General features: G+C 35.1%; 2 protein-coding genes across 7 annotated transcripts; both read right to left on the reverse strand.

Annotated features, from left to right (window-relative positions):
* Positions 1 to 403: 403 nt before the first annotated feature.
* On the reverse strand, positions 404 to 12,771 carry LOC117913988 (cryptochrome-1). 6 transcript variants are annotated; one of them, XM_034829135.1, is made up of 8 exons: positions 12,646 to 12,771; positions 11,095 to 11,474; positions 8,481 to 8,702; positions 7,517 to 8,223; positions 5,036 to 5,717; positions 3,632 to 3,967; positions 2,558 to 2,636; positions 404 to 945 (listed from the first exon to the last, which is right to left on the reverse strand). In XM_034829135.1, exons 1-7 carry the CDS (start codon positions 12,666 to 12,668, stop codon positions 2,602 to 2,604), a joined length of 2,385 nt encoding a protein of 794 aa, XP_034685026.1. In that variant the 5' UTR covers positions 12,669 to 12,771; the 3' UTR covers positions 404 to 945; positions 2,558 to 2,601. The 6 variants fall into 6 exon arrangements, 5 of the variants coding, with proteins under 5 accessions (XP_034685026.1, XP_034685027.1, XP_034685028.1 ...); XR_004651193.1 differs by lacking the exon at positions 12,646 to 12,771 and having other exon boundaries at positions 2,552 to 2,636; positions 11,095 to 12,505; XM_034829136.1 differs by lacking the exons at positions 2,558 to 2,636; positions 12,646 to 12,771 and having other exon boundaries at positions 11,095 to 12,504.
* Positions 12,772 to 15,946: 3,175 nt separating this feature from the next.
* LOC117914844 (actin-depolymerizing factor-like) lies at positions 15,947 to 20,120 on the reverse strand. The gene is made up of 3 exons (XM_034830342.1): positions 19,959 to 20,120; positions 18,090 to 18,355; positions 15,947 to 16,426 (listed from the first exon to the last, which is right to left on the reverse strand). The coding sequence occupies exons 1-3, from the start codon at positions 19,971 to 19,973 to the stop codon at positions 16,276 to 16,278; spliced, it is 432 nt and encodes a 143-aa protein (XP_034686233.1). The 5' UTR covers positions 19,974 to 20,120; the 3' UTR covers positions 15,947 to 16,275.
* Between the last annotated feature and the right edge of the window lie 539 nt (positions 20,121 to 20,659).

Raw genomic sequence — 20,659 nt, forward strand, 5'->3', positions numbered from 1 at the left:
AAATTTGGAAACCAATTTCCAAGACTCCAAAATGAAGGCTTATTGATGCATTAGGGAGAAGAATAAGATTGAATATTCAACAACCACATGCATGCATGGAATGCTGTAGTCTAACATAAAGAAAGATGTATATGCAGCACTATCAATCTTGCACTGCCCAAAACTCTAGCAGTCAAGAGCTGGTTTTGTGCCCCATTTCAATGTGTGCAGCTGTATTAACTTACTGCCTGGCAATACTAGAGCCAGCCAGCTCGGCCAGCTGCACCCAAACCCTACTGCTAAATGAATCATCCATCCTACCTGTCACTGTTTTTGGGCCCATGGCCCCATGTCATCCATTTCTATCAGCCTCATGCACTCTTCCATTATGATATACTACGTATGCAAGCTGTGTACAAGGATGAACAAAATTGATCATGGATTTTGTCATCCATGGAAATACAAATTTAAACATGTATCATCTGATAACTACGCTTACAAAGCTATAATACCGAATCCTGATTCCTGAATTACATGAATCCATAGAAGAGTAGATAGGCAGGGCATAGATGCTTTATCCATTCTACATGAAGTATGGTCTTCTGTAAATGAATGCATAAATGCATCCATATATAGACATTATACACATACATACAATGTCCTGACCCAAAAGGGAAAAAAATATATATATGAGCTATATATACATATAAAAAAATGAGGTTAGGTGCTTCAAGCTTCTTGTTAACTGCTGGAATTTTCAAATTCTATCCTCAGAGAGCCGTGAAGGAAAATAAGGAAGTATATAATCAGCCAGTAAGCATATATATCAAGAAGCACATATTTAAGTAGGTCGTACCAAATCATAACAGTATCAAACAGTTGCATTCATGCACTGAAAGTTCTTTGCCTTGATCAAACAATGCAGTTCTTGATTTGTGAAGCCCAGACGCTAACCTTCCGTAGTTCCTGAACAAATTAATATGAAACTTAAACAATAGATTAGAAGCAAAAAATAAAAATTGAAAATCCAAAGCCAAATTCAAGTCACAATCGTTTTCTTTTATAACTTGGAGCTGGAAAATTAGAACTTCCAAAACTTTAAATTCCCAAATGCTAAAAAACCAAGTGATAGATTTTAACCCGACAAAATGTACTAAGAAAGACAAATCAAACCAAATGGTACAAAACCTATTCTTCTACGGGTCCTTTTTTCTTTTTTATGCTACCCTCCTCTATTGTACAAATACTTGAATAACATGCAAATTAATTTTGCAATTTATGTACATGTCTAATGGAACAGCAGTCTGTGTCATGCAACTACAAATAATTTTGCGTTTTAGGTACAACTACTATTTATGTTGTAAACATCCTTTTCACTAACAAGTAATTCTGAAACCTGCTCCGAAAAGACTAAATTACCAGAGACTAAATAGCCATATAAGCAGTCTGTTTCTACCTAGGGTAAACCTGTAATGGCATGTCAGTCACATTAACTCCCCTTTGATCCATTTTTAATGAGGATTCTTAATCAGGTGACAAGAAGGTAGAACCTCTAGGTGAAACCTTAAGTGAAAGAGGCAAATCAGGCAAATCAGGCAAACCATAAGACAGAGACTTATCTTCACCTAAGCTCTCCCCCTAGAGATAAGTATTGGGACAAAATGATTGATTTTCAGCAAAAGCGACATCCATGGTTGTAAAAAAAAAAATTAGAGGCAAGATGATAAAATCTATAACCCTTTTTGGTTGGAGAGTATCCCACAAACACACATTTTAAAGCTCGGGAATCAAGTTTGTAGCGATTTGGAGGATAGACATAGACAAACAATAAATAACCAAAAACTTTGGAAGTTTACTGAAGCTATTGAAATGTGGGAAAAATTTTGAGTGTCCCTAATAGAGTTTTATTTTCAAGCACTTTTGATGGTAGTTGATTAATCAAATGAGCTTCAATTAAGACAACCTCTCTCCAATATGATTTAGGCATATTTTTCTGAAAAAGTAAGGCTTGAGTGATATTTAATAGATGTTTATTTTTCTGTTCAGCCTTGTGGGGAATTAGTATATGAAGATTGGTGTATAATCCCTTCTTTTTCAAGAAAAGGAGATAACAAGTGATTAAAGTACTCTTTCTCATTATCAAATCTAATGACTTTTATTTTTAACTATGAACTGTGTACTAACCATTTGGTGAAAGATAGAAAACATAGAACTAACATTTGATTTGTTTTTCATGAGGTATAACCGATTCCCCCTAGTACCATCATCAATAAGGGATACAAACCACATTGCTCCAGAAAGACTTGGGATTCGAGAGGGACCCCGAACATCAGTACGAATTAACAAGAAAGGGAATGTTGATTTTGTATTACTTACAAGAAATAGGACACAATGATGTTTAGCTAATCGACAAACCTCACAATGAAAACTATTAACATCCAATTTATTGAATAACAAAGAAAACATTTTTTTTGAGCAAAAAAAAGATGGATGTCCCTAAACGAAGATGATGCAAACCATATTTGGGCTTTATTCAATGAGAACTTTTTTGAAAAATGAGAGAGTGGCATACAATCACCATTCCCAAAACTGGATCCAAGTAGATACAAATCCTCCTGTTCCTTAGCATGCCCAATCGTCCTCCCAGTGGCTTGGTCCTAGATCACACAATGAGATGGGAAAAAGGTGACTGTGCAGTTCAAATCTTTAGAAATTTGATGAATTGACAAGAGGTTAGCTGAAAGTTTTGGAATGTGTAACAAATATTTTAATGTGATAGTCAAAGTTAAAGCAATTTTTCCTTGGCCCTCCACAGTTGCTAGTGTGCCATGCCCAACTTTAATTTTTTTTATCCCCAGAACATGGATTATAAGAAGAAAAACAGTGTGAAGAAAAGGTCATATGATCAATAGCACCTGAGTCAAGGACCCAAGTACTTGGAAAACAATCCTTTGAAACACCAAGAACATGAGAAATGGGATACTTGGCTAATTGGGCAAGAGAACATGAAGCAATAGGCTTATTCATTGAATTCAGAAGGCTACGGGGCTTCTCAATCTCTTCTTTGTTCAATCTACCATCATTTGGATCATTAGAAGTTGAGATTTTTGGCTGGGAATTCTCTTCAGATTGACCGATATGGGATTGACCATTCCATTGTCCAGATTGTGCTTATCGATTTCCATTTCCTCTACCAAATGATTGCAACTTTCCCTAGAGTTTCCAAAAAGTCTCGTGTATGCCTCAGTTTTTTAAAATAGACACACCACAAGCCATCTTTATTGACTAGTGATCTGGACACTCCACTTCCTTCATAATTGTTGTATGGCAGCATGGAGTTTGGCTTCATAGTGACGAGCTAAACCTTCCATTGTTGGAGTGTCAAGCATAACACTCCTTTTTCCTTCTTCTGCTCTTATAATGGAGAAGACTTCATTTAGGGGAGGGAGATCTTCTTTTCCAAGGACTTGAACCTTAACTTGATCATATTCCACATTAAGACCCGCAAAGAAATCAAATATCCTTTCCCTTTCAACAAATTTAAGCATCATGGCAGCATCTTCGTTGCACTTCATCTTAATATTCTGATAGTAATCTAATTCCAACCACAAGCTTTTCATGATGTTATAGTATTTAGTGACAAAAAACGTACCTTGCTTGGTAGCACCAATCTTGGTCTTTATTTCGTAGATGTGGATAGCATCCCTCACTTTAGAGTATGATTGTCGAACAGTCTCCCAAATATCTCTAGCTGTCCTTAACAAGATGAACGTCCCACTAATCTCTGGTTGCATTGAATTCCACAACCATGACATAATCATTGAATCCTCTTTATCCCATGCTATAAACTTTGGATCGTCTTCACTTGGAACAAGTATAATTAGATGACTCGGTTTTCCTTTTCCCTTCAAAAAGGTTCGCACTAGTTGAGACCACACCAAATAATTGAGGTCATTGAGTTTGAATGGATTTTGCAGATTTTGATATTCTGCAGAAGGGTTATTCCTAGTCAGGTTGGGAGCAAAGTTTGGAGATTGGATGATTTCTGATCCATCGGACATATTGGAGCAAATCAGAAATAATTTTTGTAAATCTGAGAGAGGGGAAAATTTTATGAGGCTATGCAGACCAAAAATTCAAAGAAAGGAGGAGATGGGCATCAACAATTTCTGTTGCTAACAATGAAGGTCATACAAGTGCAACAAAATGCTCAACAATTAAGACTAAGAAAAGAAAAACTTAGGGTGCAAAAGAGAGCCCTAAACTTTGATACCATGAAATAAATTTGAAATAAATTTTGCCCTCCTTAAAATTGTACTAGAATACAATATGTTCATCCTATTTACACACAATTGGGATTAGATTTCCCTAAAATCTCTCCTATAAATCAAGGATCTTATTCACCTACCATATGTTGTCCTATAATCTCTCACATAAATCACATTTTACCAAAGGAAGAAGAGGAAAGCAATAAATACAAAATTATTTAGAATCTGCCAACAATTATCAATAAGCTTGATGGTTATATTTCAGTGCTTTCTCTGTTTTCAGTATTGTTTTTTATGGACCAATGAGATTTGATGTAAAATATATGCAAAACAAAAACACTAAAAGCAGATTTAAATTTTGATTAAATCATGCCATTCATGTATAGCATGTAAGCAAGACACTCTCATTCTTTAGTGTAGCATCACCAAACAAGGCACTTTTTAAAATTGAAACCTGGAACAGTTATGGCAGACTCTCCTAAGCTGCTCTTGACATTTGATTTACTCACACGAAGCATAAAAGGTATTTATGGTGGATCACAGATTTATGTCATCCCAGCAATTCAAATCAGGCATGGGTGTGTGAACAATCTTCAAGTGCAGAGTTTGCAGCCCATTAACACCTATCCTGATAAGCATGCTTCAGATGAGGATTTTTGTTTTATGATTGATTTGTTCACACATTAATAGGAAGACAAATGAAGCAGATAATTCAAAATTATGCAGCTTAGTGCACATGTTGAGGGTGCATAATGCATTTATTTGCAAAGTAAACACATATCACTCACCATCTTTACTTGAAGTTTTTTCCCAGACAATCTGTTCTGGCCATGGTTGCTTCAGACCAGGAGATTCATACTCCTGCAAAGGATTGCCTTTTGATGATGAGGAACAAGACTGTGGAACAGAGAACGAAGTTCTGCTAGTGGCCTGCTTCTTGGCTGAAGAAGATTCAGCTGTAGAGCGCAAATCTTCATCTGCTCTTGAAGTCCCACATCCATGGTCATAGTTGTGCAGGTTATTTTGAGACAGCTTCTCATCTTCAATACACTTTGCTCTCTTCCTATTTAACAAACCACTCTTGGAATTCTGAAATGTGGGCACCCTCTGATCATGGGATGAACTGGTAGGGCAAGGAGTCTTTTCTTTCACACTGACGTTTGCAATGGCTAAGTTTTCAATACCATCAGAGTTATCGACAACTTCTTCATTTGTCCCATTTGAGTTTGCAACTTTTGTGGCAGCATCCTTTTCCCACATCATAAATATAGCTTCAGTTAGACGCTCTCTAGCCAAATCTATCTCAATTATAGGTTTTGGATAGTTTTGTCCCAACTCTACCCCTGCAGATTTAAGCACAGTAAAGGGAGCATCCCAAGGATGATGGATCCACTCAGTGGGCACTCTTGCTAGCTCAGGCAGCCAATGTCTCACATATTCACCGTCTGGATCATAATTGGAGCCTTGAATCTGCTCAGAATAACAAAGAAAAATAAGATGCAAACAAGAGCAGTTGCGATTATTAATTCCCAGTAAATTAAATTTAAATCTATTATTCTTCTCTACCTAAATGAATAATTTCTACCAATCATAGGGAACTTGGACATCCTGAGAACCACAATAACGGCATATTCTTCAAAATAGTATCCATACATAGTTTCTCTGAAAGCATGCACTTGAGAAGACTTTCATGATTTCTTAAAAGGAAACTGATCCAAAGTATCATATTTAATTTCACTGTTAACTCCAGTACATCTCAACAGCTATTAAAAGGATATCCAAATTATCATATTTAATTTCACCGTCGACTCCAGTACATTTCAACAGTTCCTCAAAACATCATCATTACCAAATAGAATGAAAATATATGTTCATTAATTGAATATAACACCCTTTCTTTGAGCAAGTGTTAGGAAAAAACAAATACATTCACCTAAATGCTATATATCAATGTTCATTTCATAGCATAAGAGAATTATAGTTAAAAACTTACAGTACTCGATATGACACAACAATAAGATACATTTTTAATAAAAATTGATATGCATCACAATTTGTATCTTATGACACATATAAGATACATGATACAATACGCAACAAATTCAAATTTTATTTTGAAAAAACTATTATATTAATTGTTGAAAATGTACTGTAAGATTAGAAAGCAGTCATAAAAGGGAATGAGAGGTGAAATAATCCTATATAAAAAAATATATTCTTGTTGTCAAAGACAATGTTGGAAGTTGTAAATTTATTTTTACAATAAATAATACAAATTTTATTTGAATGATTTGACTGTTGACATTAAAAATCAAAGTGATTGATGAATAAAAAAATTAACTTAATATTAATTTTTTATGGAATGATGACAAACATGAAAAGTTGAAACTTAGGAGATGATACCAAGGCACATATATTCGCAACATATATAAGTAAATATGACTAGTTAGAATTTGACCAAAAAATCATATCTAAAAGTTCAAAAAAATTATTTTTGTAGATTTTATGCCAAACCTATGCATTAAACTCATATTTTGTTAAAGTAAACTTTTCAAAACTCTGGTATTCAATGTTTCACATGGTATGACATAGTTTAACTCTTTAAATGTCACTATGTTTCATAAAAGTGGTTATATATTACTCTATACTTATGCTTCCAATACATATGTATATGCATCCATATTTTTTCATTTTTTTTTTACTACATATAAAAAATAATATTCAATACACAATACAGAAAAACGGAAAAATCATACAAGATACACTTCACAAGTTAACAACAACAATGATGTGAATGACTATGGACAAATTCAGTTTGCATGAGATGTCCAATATCTAGTACCTCCATTCAAAGGATGGAATAAAAAATGTCATTACCAAATGCAAATCCTGTTTATGGGCTGCCAGAATGGTTGATCAGTGATGGACCAAACCTTCAGCATTTTTTGCATGTAGCAGCCAGATGCAGAAGGAAATGTTTCCATTTTCATGTAGTGTTTAAATGCCTCAGAGAGAACTTTGATAGCTCAGGAAATTGATAGTCAAGAGAAAATATATAGAAACCCATTTAGCTCATGAAACAATGAAAAAGACAGCAACTCACATTTTGCTACAAATGAATGATATGTTATTGCATCTTGTATATTTTATGTGCGTATTTATTTTTTAGTTCATAATATCTTATGTAATATTTTGCCAGTTTGAAAGATGCAGAATATAATCAGTTTGTTAGGCAAAAGCATTATTAAAAACATGGAAACCCAACATACCTCTGGGCTGTCCAAACGGTCAAGCTCGTGACCATCAGGTAAGCTCCCTGAGATATACTGCCAACCAAGGATATCACTTTCCAAATCAGCATCTAAAAGTGTGTCCCAGAAGTATTTCATCCCCCATTTCCATGGAAGTAGCAGAAACTTGACAGCAAAACTCGAAACGATCACTCTTATTCTATTATGAATCCACCCAGTTGCCCAAAGCTCTCTCATTCCTGCATCTACTAATGGGTAACCAGTACGACCCTGTCTCCAGGCCTTAAAGTGGACATGGTCAGCATGCCAAGGGAAGTGTTTCAAGTTGCTAAGCAACGGTCTCTCATGAGTGGATGGGAAGTTGAAACAAAGGTAACGTGAATATTCTCTTAAGCCAATTGCCCTGAGAAAAAGATCCACACTCTCTTCCCAGACAGAGTTCCCTTCTTTCACCCACAGTAATTGCTTCATTCGGACGGAATGTAGAACTTTCCTCACACTTAATTCTCCAAAATGAAGATATGGAGACAAGAGAGATGTGGAATTCCCCTCCACCTTGAGCCTATTCTTTGAGTAGTCAAACAGATGCTGCTCAATAAATTCAGTTAGAGCCTTGTCAGCATTGCTCCAACCAGGAGACCATCCTCTTCCTAGTAAAGCATTGCTAGATTTTTCTGACTCATCTTCAAGACCCAATTCCTCAATCGAACAATTGTTAACTTTCCCTATCATCAAGCAAGGAATATTATAAATCATTCAGTTTTCCTTTGTTTCCTGTTTTAAGTTGGTGGGCTGCAAAGATACTGTTGCCACCAGGAAATGGTGCAACCAGGGGCAAGATTGCCTTCCAAGTTGCTTAATACCAGTAAACTATTACATTTCCTAACATAGTTATGGGTAAAACAACCCCCTAAATTAACGCTTGATTTTGTTGTCAATGAAGAATGATATTTTAATAACCTCATGTCCTGCTCAGATGTACCTGCAGCTGGCACTAATCGCCATGGAGGAAGAAGTGAAACAAATTCCATCTGCATGCTCAAGCACTTGTTCCAATAAGCCTCAAAAGTAGTAAAAGCATTTCCTTTATCATCATATATGTCCCATGGCTTATACAATAAATCTCCATTGTAGCTTTGCACTGACATGCCAAGCTCCATCAGTTTTTGTTTGATGCTGTGGTCACGAACAAGGGAAATGGGATCTGAAAATAAAGTATATAAGACTATGCCAAAACACATAAACCTCTAAGAGATTTAACTTGGAGAAGTATTCAAGTTTTCTATCCATAAAGGAAGAGGACATTCCACTCAGGCTCAATTCTGCATCTGTTTCTCAATTAACTAAAATAGGTTTTTCAATTTAATCAGTGACTTGTACCATAGTACCATTGAAAATAAGTCATCAGAATGCACTCTAGTTTCAAATCTTTGCAAAATCAAGTGGGAGCTAAAGCATAATAAAACAAACAACTGGTCTGAAGAAGGGATTATTAGGCTTTGTTTGGGAAGTGTTTTTTAAAACAGTTTTGAAAATTGTTTTATAATATTGTCCAACAAAAGTCTATTTAAGAACTTGAAAGGATCATAACCTGTTTTTTTTTTTTTATGTTTTTAAATATGTTTTAAAAATAACTTTTATCTATAGTACTTTATTTTTAATCATTCTCCATATTTATATAATTATTTTTTAAAACAACCTTTTGAAACAAATGAAAACAATTGAAAATAACTAAAAAATGTTTTCTAAAAACACTTTTTTTTTTCCAAACATGTTTTCCTGCTTTTTTGTTTTGGAGAACAAAAAACTGTTTTGAAAAACAATTGCTAAACAGGGCCTTGGACACTGGAGTTGTGGACCATGCTATGACTATATTATCTCAAATAAAAGCTTTTCTCTTTCATAGGGAGAAATGAAAGTGGCAGGCATGAGAAGCCTCGTTCTAGGCCCCCATTAACTTTTGGGTGGAAACATCACTTCAATAATTAGAAGTTTCCTTCAATGAATTTTTTTATCAAGTCAAGCTTGCAGAAGCAGCAATTTCATATCGTGCAGAAATAAAATGTTAGTATTAATGGAAGCTTGGAAGCCATTGAAAGGAAGGAAAAAGAAAAAAAAAAAGAGTATGTCAATTTGGACAATTAAGGAAAAGCACACTGCAATAGAGTACATGTTTATACATTCACATAAGAAGCCAACTAAAACTTTTAGACGTTGTATTTTAAACTGTTTGTAAGGAGAAAGTTGGAAGCTCCATCTAGTATTTCACCATTTGTATAATGAAGTCCATTCTGAAGAGATCACTGCTCCCTGAATCTTACCAAGTCAGGGATTTTCTGTGCACCCTCATACACCAAGCTATAGCTGTCAAGATTTGTAATTAACAGATGAATAATGAGAGGGAATCTAGTTTCTTAACCAAACCAAAAGGATGGAAAGTTCTTTTCTCAGGACTTCCCACAGTAAGTGAGAGATCCACACTATGGTGGGAAGCAGTGGCAGCTCAGCTCGCTTTCAAGGAGCAATCCGTCTTGGTTTCAATGGAGTTACTGACTTTAGTCTGACTACAACAACTTCCTTGACACTCACATTGAAAATTAACTGATGCAGCATGAAAATTTTAAAGAATTCCTGTTTGATTTCCAGGCACTCAAGCACATCCATTAAATTCTTTAGGCATCAAGTGAATCAAATTAAGATAAATATGGAGGCATGCAACTCACACATGCTAGGGTTGGTTAAGTTCTGATTAGTTTATGTAGTCATATATGAAGAAGGGGCAACCATTTTTGTCTAAAAGATGGAAACAAGAAATTTGTGTGCAGATAGCCTGAATTAATGCCAACTCTTCCATTGAGTGAGTGCAACCTAAATTTATCACATGTACGAAAATAATTTGCAAATAATTCACATATATTCCAATATTTCAGTTGGTTGACAATGACAAACCACACTCTTTTATTTCTAACATGCATTACTTTCTCCCAAATGTGGGCCCAAACAATCCAGTGTGAGTTACTTGTATTTTGGAAAAGCAGGAAGACACTTGCTTTTGCTAAAATGCAATGGGGAAGTAGACTTGAGTTTTAGCAAAATTTAAAAATTAAAATAATAAATAAATAACCCTTATTTTTCGTAAGATTGTTTTTAAAACAGAATGCTCAAACACGAGCAACCACAGAATCAGTATTGACTTCTACTTCTACTTATTCAACTGCAAGCTAAAGCTATCCCAAGAAGGCACTTATCTGATTGCTTATATAACCAGCTCTCATTTTTGTAAGTTTGATTCTCAGTTTTCCCTAAAATATTTCTCACAAATATTAGCTAGAGTTTAAAAGGAATTAGAGCTATCATCCTCCAGTGGCTCTGGACACCACAATTCCGATTATGAATTTTCTTTCAGACGGGCCTGTCAGAAGAATCGAAACTCCACAAATACAATCACAATCTAATGAATCTTAAATCATATTCAAATGAGCAGTATCACATCAGCATTAAATAATTAGGCATGATTCATCACAACTGTCTTGGAAATCAATAGTTGTATATCAGATGGGTAAAAATTTGCATAACATAAAGGAATCAGGGCATACCATAAAGATGATTATATACTAGTTTTGTGGCTCCAATAGCATGGATACACTCCAGAAGAGCCTCGATAGTAGATTCGGCTTTGATCACAAGAAGGTCAGCCCCAAGAGATCTCAATGACTGTTTCAAGTGCATAAGAGACTGCTTCAGCCACCACCTTGAAACCCGACCTGGGTAGAATTGTCCTTCTTCTTTAGGACACCATATAAAGACAGGGAGAACACTACCCTCCTTAGCCGCAGTGGCTAAAGCAGGATTATCATCAACCCTGAGATCCCTCCTAAACCAAACAACAGTCCTCGAGTCGCTACTCATATTTGAGAGCTCAGATGCCAATTCAAACCATACACCACAATACTCTAAAAGAATTTCTCTATCATTACTGCAATAAAACACATGGCACATCAACTGAATTCCCAGTGGTTATTGATTCAACCAGACAATATCTATATATATACCCAATACAAGAAACTCATGCAGCAACACAAAATCGAAATTATAGCACTTGAAGCCCAAGTTGGGGTCACAGATTTGGCAAAAATATCCAGAAAATATTAATGATAGCACCCAAAAGCCACAAATTATGATAGAAGATTCCAAAACCTAACAATTTGAGATATAGGATTTTGCCTAGTTAAAGATGGAAAAAGTAATTAACGCCGGAAACAGCTAAGCCATCAAGATGTGACTGGCCTCTCACAAGCGCTAATGTTTTCAAGAAAACCCAAGTGGACAACCGTTCAGAAACTTCAACCCCTACTGCACCCAACCTATATATCCATCCCCAGTTAGGCCTCACACATAGGTCTTATCAGTCTCTAACTCCACTACCAAACGACCAATCAAATTCCAGAATCCCAGAAAATATCTCCAACCCTGAAGCCCTATCGCACACCCAAAATCCTCCCAGGAAAAGCAACCCCAAATTGAGGAGCACTTCCCTGAAACCCCAAACAAGTGCTCATGGGTGCACCTAGAGACCAGAGCTGTTGAACAACAGTCCAACAGACAGAAGAGATGATTTCATGTGACTGAGGGCAGTAGATCTGAGACAAACCACCAGCATATGATTCCTTGCTAATTTGCACACAATACAGAATATTATCCAGAGAGAACTAGGATATGCAAAGAAAAATCAATAATAATAATAAAATAATAATAAATATAGCAATAATCAATTAAGAGTCTTTGTCCCTTTTCAACTGTATGAGCTTTTCAGTGTGAAATTTTATCAAATATGAAATACCCAATTGCCTACGAGTCAACAATCCTCAAATTAAATATATTTTTCACTATTTGACTCAGCCCTTGTGAATATAATAATAATAATTTCCAGTATTATTCCACTTTTCCCTGGAAGGAAGGAAGAAATGCAATGTATGCATCACTCCATTGATGTGGAGATCACGTGGGCAAGCTGAAAGCTATGAAATATCGACGGTGGAGGGAGACATTTCTTGTCCCCTTTGTGGATCCATTGTCAAAAATTAAAATAAAATAAGATAAAAAAAGGAAAATAGGGAAAGGGGGAGGAGGGTGTGCCTAACACGCACCTGGTGAGTGGCCCAGCATCCATGGCTGATCCATTTTCGTACTGAAATCTTTGTCATGTCAATCACTCACCGATTCCATGAAAACCCTCCCTCCTTGTTCACACGTCTCTTCATACTTCCTGTGTTTCTCGTTTTTCATTGTTTCATTTCTCTTCATTAAGATGAACCGTTCTTCTCAGTGGAAAAATTGAATTGTAATAACTTCGAGGCGTTTGGAATTTTGAAAAAAGTTTTGAAAATAAATAATATTATTATTTAAATAGACTCACATAAAATCGTATATATATTATCCATTTTAAGCTTAAAAAGGGATTTTCGATTTTAAGACATGTTATTATAAAATTAAAAGGAATTTATATATTCATATATCCATCTCATTTTTTTTATACTTTTATATATTTTCCATGGAAAGAAATTCATTTATAAACTTAAGTTGGGTCAATGACTCTTTAATTTTCTTTGTATTGTCCTTCACCAGTGTGACAAAATCGTCGATATTAAAACGGTAGTTGCTATATTATACTTCGGTTCTATAAGAGGCTAATGGACGACCATTCTAGCAAAAACCGGAAAGGATAACCTATTTGGAAAGGTTAATTCGATTTTATTTATTTCTTTGTTCCAGGAGGACATGTGATAAGGATCCAATATCAAGACGACTTATTTCCTTTCTCAGGATATATATATATATATATATATATATATATAATATCAAAAAAAAATTCTTTTTTATTGGATGTGGGATATTGTAGTCATAACTTTAAAAACAAATAAATTTAATTATTTAAAATATATATATATATATAATAAAAATGATTTATTATTTAAGTGATTTTATCAACTAATTACTAGAGTAAGAATAAAGCTAATTCAAATTATTCTCATTCCAGAAAGGGTAGCTACAGTGAAATAAGTTCAAATAACCATATTAATATAATTGGATAATTAAGGTGACATTTTCATTTCATTTTCCTTTTTTAATTGTTAAAGGCATAAATTACTAAATTATAGAACACCTTATGTTCTAAGATACTGTTGTTAATATTTTAAAATTTTAAAGTAAAAAAAAAAATTATCCAAACATAATCTAAATGAGTGATATAATGATCATGTGCAATTAATTAGCTGGATCAGAATAAGTAGTTGAAGCCGCCAATAAAACATGATGTGTTGTAGGAATAATGAACTACCATATCAACATTGACCAAACTTAACTCTAATCTAATTACAAGGCTGTCAAAATTAGGCAGACCCACCACCCATGACCCACCTACCTCCACTTTCCCCTTATTCTCACCTTTCCCTTGTACAAATTACATTAAAAATGAATAAATAAATAAATTAGAGACAATCCAGGGTGACAAATGAATAATAAAAATCATTGCCATGTTGAAGTTATGGTAGATGTACCTTTTACTGTTAGCATTTCTTAGGGAAAATTTTGAGAAAGGACAAAGGAAAGCCAAGATAATATTAAGAATATCTGGAATTTTTTTACAATTTTTTTTTTAAAAAAAGAGATATAATAAGAGTAAAAACAATTTAGATGTAGCAAAAAATGCTAAATTTAGATGTATTAAGAAAAGGTTAACTTCAAATGGGTAAAATTAAAAAGACCTCTAACTAGAAAGAGGAGTTTAGATGTATTTGCAAAAAAAAAAAAAAAAATCATAATTGAAAAGGAATTTATGTAATTAAAATCTAAATTCTGGGCCCCATAAAAGGGTCATAATTTATTTTTAATGAATATTGTGGAGAAAAAGCAACTTGGATAAGCATGAAAATCAAAATGGGACTGCCACACGACAAAATTGGAAGGAAATCAAACACACCTGACACACCTGAGTAGATAAAGAAAGAAGGTAGGCATGGCCTTTAGTTAGCAACTTAGCAGGTTGGGTTGGCAGCCTACTTGTTTTGCTATCATTCCCTCTTCTGATCATCTTTTCTTTTTCTAAGAAAATGTTGAATTTGGCGAAAAATCATAAAAGCAACATCAACCCTTCCCCACCTTATCTCCAGCCACTCGACCGGAAACTGCATCTCCAAAGTCCCACTTGCTTCTACTTAACTTACCTAATTTTGCCAGAGTTGCCTTCCATTAATACCTCATCCACCAAACATTCTGTTCCATGCCTTTAAGCTGTTGCTTTTATAATAAGTAGGCATGGCCATACAGATTTCACGTTGACTCTTACTCCCAACCCCAAATCTATCCACCTGACTGATTCTTTCCCTTCCTACCTTACCTTATCATCTTGGCAAAGATCTTAAAAGCAGTAGGAAATATTGTTCTTCAGCCCCACAAATGTACCTTGATTCAAAACCACAGACAAAGCTGATATTTTCCGGGCAACTGATTTAAAATAGTGGTGGGCAGCTTGATTTTGATGTCAAAAGTTAGGTAGGCTTGTCTTTGATGTTGTAAAGTCTGGCAGTTGGAAGCTGCCGGTATTTCTCAGTAGTGTCAGTCTTAACACACAACATATCGAAGGTTGGAACCTGAAGATTTGCGTGTACAATGAAATGAATCTGGATCGGATCCTTATGATCAAAATGTCCAGACTGGATGGCTTCAATGCTCGCTTCAATAAACCAAGGCTGGAATATCACACAATCTGATGTCCCTCAGAACCTGAACATTACATGCCAATCTCCCTAAGCAACCGACTAGGAAGATTTATGGCTAAAAGGCTCCACCATTTTGAAGTCTGAGTGGCAAAACAAAGTAGTAGTGGGTTCCCCTGGGTGAAGTGAATGATGTCTTCTGTAAATTCTGGACTACTTCCGGCCATACGTGCTCTATCCCCTTTTAATAACAATATTGACTACAACGGGCCCAGAAAGGGAAAAAACCAAAAAAGAGAGCTTAGAGTCCTTGGCAGTCATGCATGCTTTGTCAAAAAAGAGTACCATTTTATCATGCTGGATTACAATTAACATGTAAACCACATTATGTATAGCCACCTAACAATCTGCCCATTTTTCTCACACCAAGAAATCTGCACAATCTAGCCATCTTCAAATACTAATCCAAGAAACCAAATGAGCATTGGCAATTTTTAGATATATAGATTCATGAGGAGCTCTCCATCATATAACACCTCAAAAGCCAAAAGCCCTTGGCAGCTAGCATTTTCTAATTACAATTTTCTTTCATAGTTTCTATTTAGGAACTGCTCATTCCGCCAACCAGACTATCTCAACGAGGAGTTTGACATTCTGTAAGCGGGAGCATCAGGGTTTTGTTGGTCTACTCAGGGGACTGAAACTTGATTTTTCAAAGAATAAAAAGGAGACATTCCACTGATAAACACCCACTTTATAAATAAGAGTTCGATCATCAATATAAATAACATACCCATTTCCACCTGAGAAGCATCATGGCAATAAGGAAGCCCTGATTCCCCTGCACTTGGGATATCCTGGCAATGCACCCCTAATCAGCCTTCCCAGCTGCGAAATTATTTAATGTTTGTCTATGTATATGAGTATAGATATATCCTTGTGCCAGGAACAGATATTGCACATAATCAGCTATTAACTTAAGTAGGAAAGTTTGTCCTTTAAGGCCACCAAAAAGCCCTAGAAGGGTTTTCAAGATCTGAAACCCCCTTGATTCACAAGTGTTCAGTTTGCACGCTCTCTAAGCACTTCAAGATCCATCTCGGTTGGGTCGGTAGCCTGAATCTCATAATGGATGCCCTCTAGCTCCCGCCTGAACCGATCTTTGGATGTAGCATACAGCATCTTGGCACGGATTCGAGATACTGAAGGGGACCTGAAAGCAAACATCTTCATATCACCTTTATGAAGTAGGAAATGAAAATAGAATAGTCACAAAAAAATTGTTAACATATTTTCATTTTTATATTCCGCTGTTTTGCATTCCGAAGAGGATGAGAATTTCAAAAACGGATATACGTGGATGTGTAAGCCATTTTTCCCAAAAATTTAAACTTACAGATAAACACCTTCTCCTGCAAGCACTGAAGCAATAAGCTGAGATCAAACAACTGGAAATTATTTCACCAGTGACAGTCATGTTTCAACATACATATATATACATATATATATATATATTAGGGAGAGACAGGGAGAGTTCATTTTCCCCAAAAATTTAAACCTACAGGAAAACGTCATCTCCTGCAAGCATGGGGACGATAAGCTGGGATCAAACAGCTGGAAATTATTTGACCACTGCCTGTCATTTTTCTTTATCATGACAGTCAACTACCATAGTACCAATATCCATATCAAATTTCAAGATGACGGGTAAATTCCAATTTCAATATGAACTGGAAAAGAAAATATTTAGTTCTCCAAACTTCCAAAGAAGCTAAAAGGTTTGCAAACTAGATGGTTCTTCACAATGTACCAATCAATATACCAGTGGTATGATGAAAATGCCATATAAATCTTTATCACAACAGACCTAAGGCTACAGTTGGATCATGGAAAGTGTGCAGGAAAGGAAAGGAAAAAATTAATAAATAAATTTAAGCTTAATAAAGTTATTCTCAGATCCCCTTTTTCAATTTTATTCCCCCTTTTATATAGAAAATGAAAATTTTATTCCCCTTTTTCCAATTTTAATGTTCTCATTATATTTCATTTTCTTCATATCATACAGACCAACCAAACAAGAGAACTTAATCTTTCTCTCTCTCTCTCTCTCTCTCTCTCTGTACTGTTTGAGATCCAAATGGAAAATAAGAACCCAAGACATGTAATCATTCAGTTCCAATTTTAGTTTGTAATTGTCGGTATCAGCCCAGTCATCCTATGACCCATAGTTGTGAACTCTAAAAAAGAATCCATGATTAGAGAAGCTAAAACAAAAAACAAAAAACAAAAAACAAAAAAAAAAACTGATATCCACATTACCTTAGCTGAGAGATTTGAATTGATCAATTCTGTTTTCTGGGGACAGGGTTTTGTGGTGGTGGTCACGAGGAGGTGTGGTTTGGCATTGGGGTTTGATGTTTTTGGAGATGTAAGAAGGAAAACCACAGAGTATCAGCTGAAAACAGCCAAACAGAAGGTCACATGGGGCATGAATAAATTATGTACTAAATACTTCGGTCTTTTGAGATTCTGAACGAAGTAACAAACATAGTTTAAGTTACAAAACCCAGGCTAAGGCCCTGGTAATTGACTCCTATAGTTGACAAAGCTGTTCATGACCAATGTATGACAATTACAAATGCAGACTAACAAAAATTATATTCCAATCTTAAGGCCACAAGGAGATAATTCTAAATTAATTTACAGAAATGAAAAGGTAGACACATCTGAGTCAAACTACTACTTAAGCGACTCTGTGAAGAGAACCATATGAAACAATATAATGAGGCAAGACTCGAACAAGTAAGGAGAAGTACTTTTGATTTAAACAGCTACTAAAAACATATGTAAAATGATCAGTTCAAAAAGAAACACACCATGCAATGAAGAATATCTTGCTCTTTTGGCAGTTCTCAGAAGTAACAAAATCAAAGTCATAAATTGCATAGCGGCAATCATTCTCGGGTAAGGAAGCAGTGAAATCATCATAGCTCTCAGCTGGACCACCAGTCTTTTCCACCACAACTTCCTTTTTCTTCTCATCAATCTTAAAAATCACATAACGGTGCACCTTTTTCCTCTGTAGTTCCAGGTATGTGGCTTTGCAGTGATCAGCAACACCCATCCCAGATGAAGCATTTGACTGAAAATCAAAACCAAATGCCTAAATGCTTGCTCCAATCCAGATTAAAGAAACTAAAATTGTCAGTTATAAATTGTAGGCTTTGCAAAGTGCAGTATAAGCCCAATTTCCACAAATACCAACCTCACATCTCAATTTAATTAAATACCAACATCAAATCTTGATTTCCGAATATAAACAATTAACACCCACACCCAACTGCCACCACAGCCCAACCCCTTCTCTGATTCACATAATGGTAATGCCACATCTAAGAGCTTGTTTTTCATGAAAACCTTCACCCCCCCACCCCGCAACCTCCCACACCCATAGTGCTTCAAACACTGAACCAAATGCACAAGCATGAAATGATATAAGCGAACGCTTTATTAACATTGGGTTTGAAATGAAGCAATTTAAAGGGACAAGAATGCATTTGTTTGGAAAAATTCTAAACATAATGGAATTTGCATACATGTAAAAGTTCTGCCTGAAAGTAATGGAATTTGAATCACATTCATTTTAAAATTTAAAATCTTCCCTTATTCCTACCTTCAGTCATCCTCTTTACAACACCACGGCAAAAGGTGACAATAGAGAATTTCTCTCAGATTCAAATTCTTCCCATTTCCAAGCAAAGGCAAGCAAATGACACATAATTCCTTGTTCGAGAGCTCGAGTCCCCATGGATTTGATCACTTAAAAATAGTTTCCTTTCCCAAGAACTTTTTTTCCTCTCACCAACTCCCTCCATCACATTCTCTAAAATATGAATCTAAGTGAAAATAATCCTTTCTTAAGGACTTTCTTGTCTTCCATATTCTTCTAGATAACCAAACACAGTTAAGTTTTCTAAGATTCTGAAAATTAATGATTTAAAGTAGTTCAAATATCCAAAATTTATTGTTAGAATTATAATCCAATAAACATGCATGAAGAAATAACAATAAATGATGGAAGGCTCTGCTTGGTTTCACAAAATCAGATTTGGGGCATTTCGATTCTATGGGCCTAAAACCTTGCTTTTTCCCGGGGATTTGTTTTGCAAATTTGCTAGTCTTTAAATTAAATTCAAATCTCAAAATAATAAAAATACTAAACATCCGCTTCAAACTTAATAAATGATACAAAAAAGACATCAAAATGTCAAAAACCTCCCATCAGCTCTAAATAAGAACAGCTATACGGCTGTAGATTCAGGCTATGTTTAGTTAATAAGAAGCATAATCGGAGTGTCACTGAACTAATCGACTTCGAATCAACACCAAAATTTTTACAAAAATACGATAAATCAAGGTTCCATAATTCCATAGAACTCTCAACTCTCGAAACCAAATCCAATTCGCCGCTACCAAACGCAGATTCGGAGTAATGTTCACAACTAAACGGAATGAGCACATATTAAAACACCTTAAGATCCACCTTAAGATTCTTCAATACTTCCTATAATTGAAGGTATAACCAAACTCCGCACAAACACTAAAATCCAAACCCATTTTCTTCAAACGGAAATCAAATAAGAAAAAAAGAAAGAAAACAGCATTGGCGGAGATCAGAGCAAACAACGTCTGATCCAAACGAAACAAAAAGAAGTGATCAAACGGTGGAGTACAGAAAGTTTTACCCCTCTGAACGACATAGCTGCCTGATGCGATCTGCAGAGAGAGAATTTCAGGGAAACAAAGAAGAAAAAGCAGCCACCGAAGGAGGAAAATTTGAAACGAATTTGAAGATAAAAATAGTAAAATACAGTCTACTTTTCGGAGTGAGAGATTCGAGTGTTGTTCGGTGTCGGAGAAAAGTAAAAGGGTAAAAGAAAATAAACGAGGCGCGTCGCGTCGTGTCTGCTTTTCTGAAAAGACCGCCACTAGGGAAAAATGCTAGGACCACAGTTATCTAAGGTCACAGACGTATAGTGCCCATGATTTGTTCAGATCAAACGGTGTAGATTCGGCCGGTTACACTAAACCAGCTGTGAGACCGTCTATGAAAACATTGAAAAGTGAGGAGTGGGATTAGTCAGAGCTGGAGCTCAAGTCATGTTCAAGTTCAACCATTCTCCGAGATAATCCAAGAATAATAATTTTTAAAAATTATTTTAGAAAATTAAGGTATCAAATTTTATTTATTTCCTCGAATTTAAAAATTTTTTTAAATGGTTTTTAATAACAAAAGGTAAATTCATATATTTTTATATTTGACATATATTTAATTTTTTTTAAATGATTTTTAAGAGCAATAAAAAAGTAATTAATTATTTTTATCAAAATGATTAATCATAATTAAAAGAAATATACTTAATTAATTTTTTATTATGATGAGTAT

This window comes from Vitis riparia, chromosome 5 (assembly GCF_004353265.1).
Source record: "Vitis riparia cultivar Riparia Gloire de Montpellier isolate 1030 chromosome 5, EGFV_Vit.rip_1.0, whole genome shotgun sequence".
In the NCBI taxonomy this organism is placed as follows: domain Eukaryota; kingdom Viridiplantae; phylum Streptophyta; class Magnoliopsida; order Vitales; family Vitaceae; genus Vitis; species Vitis riparia.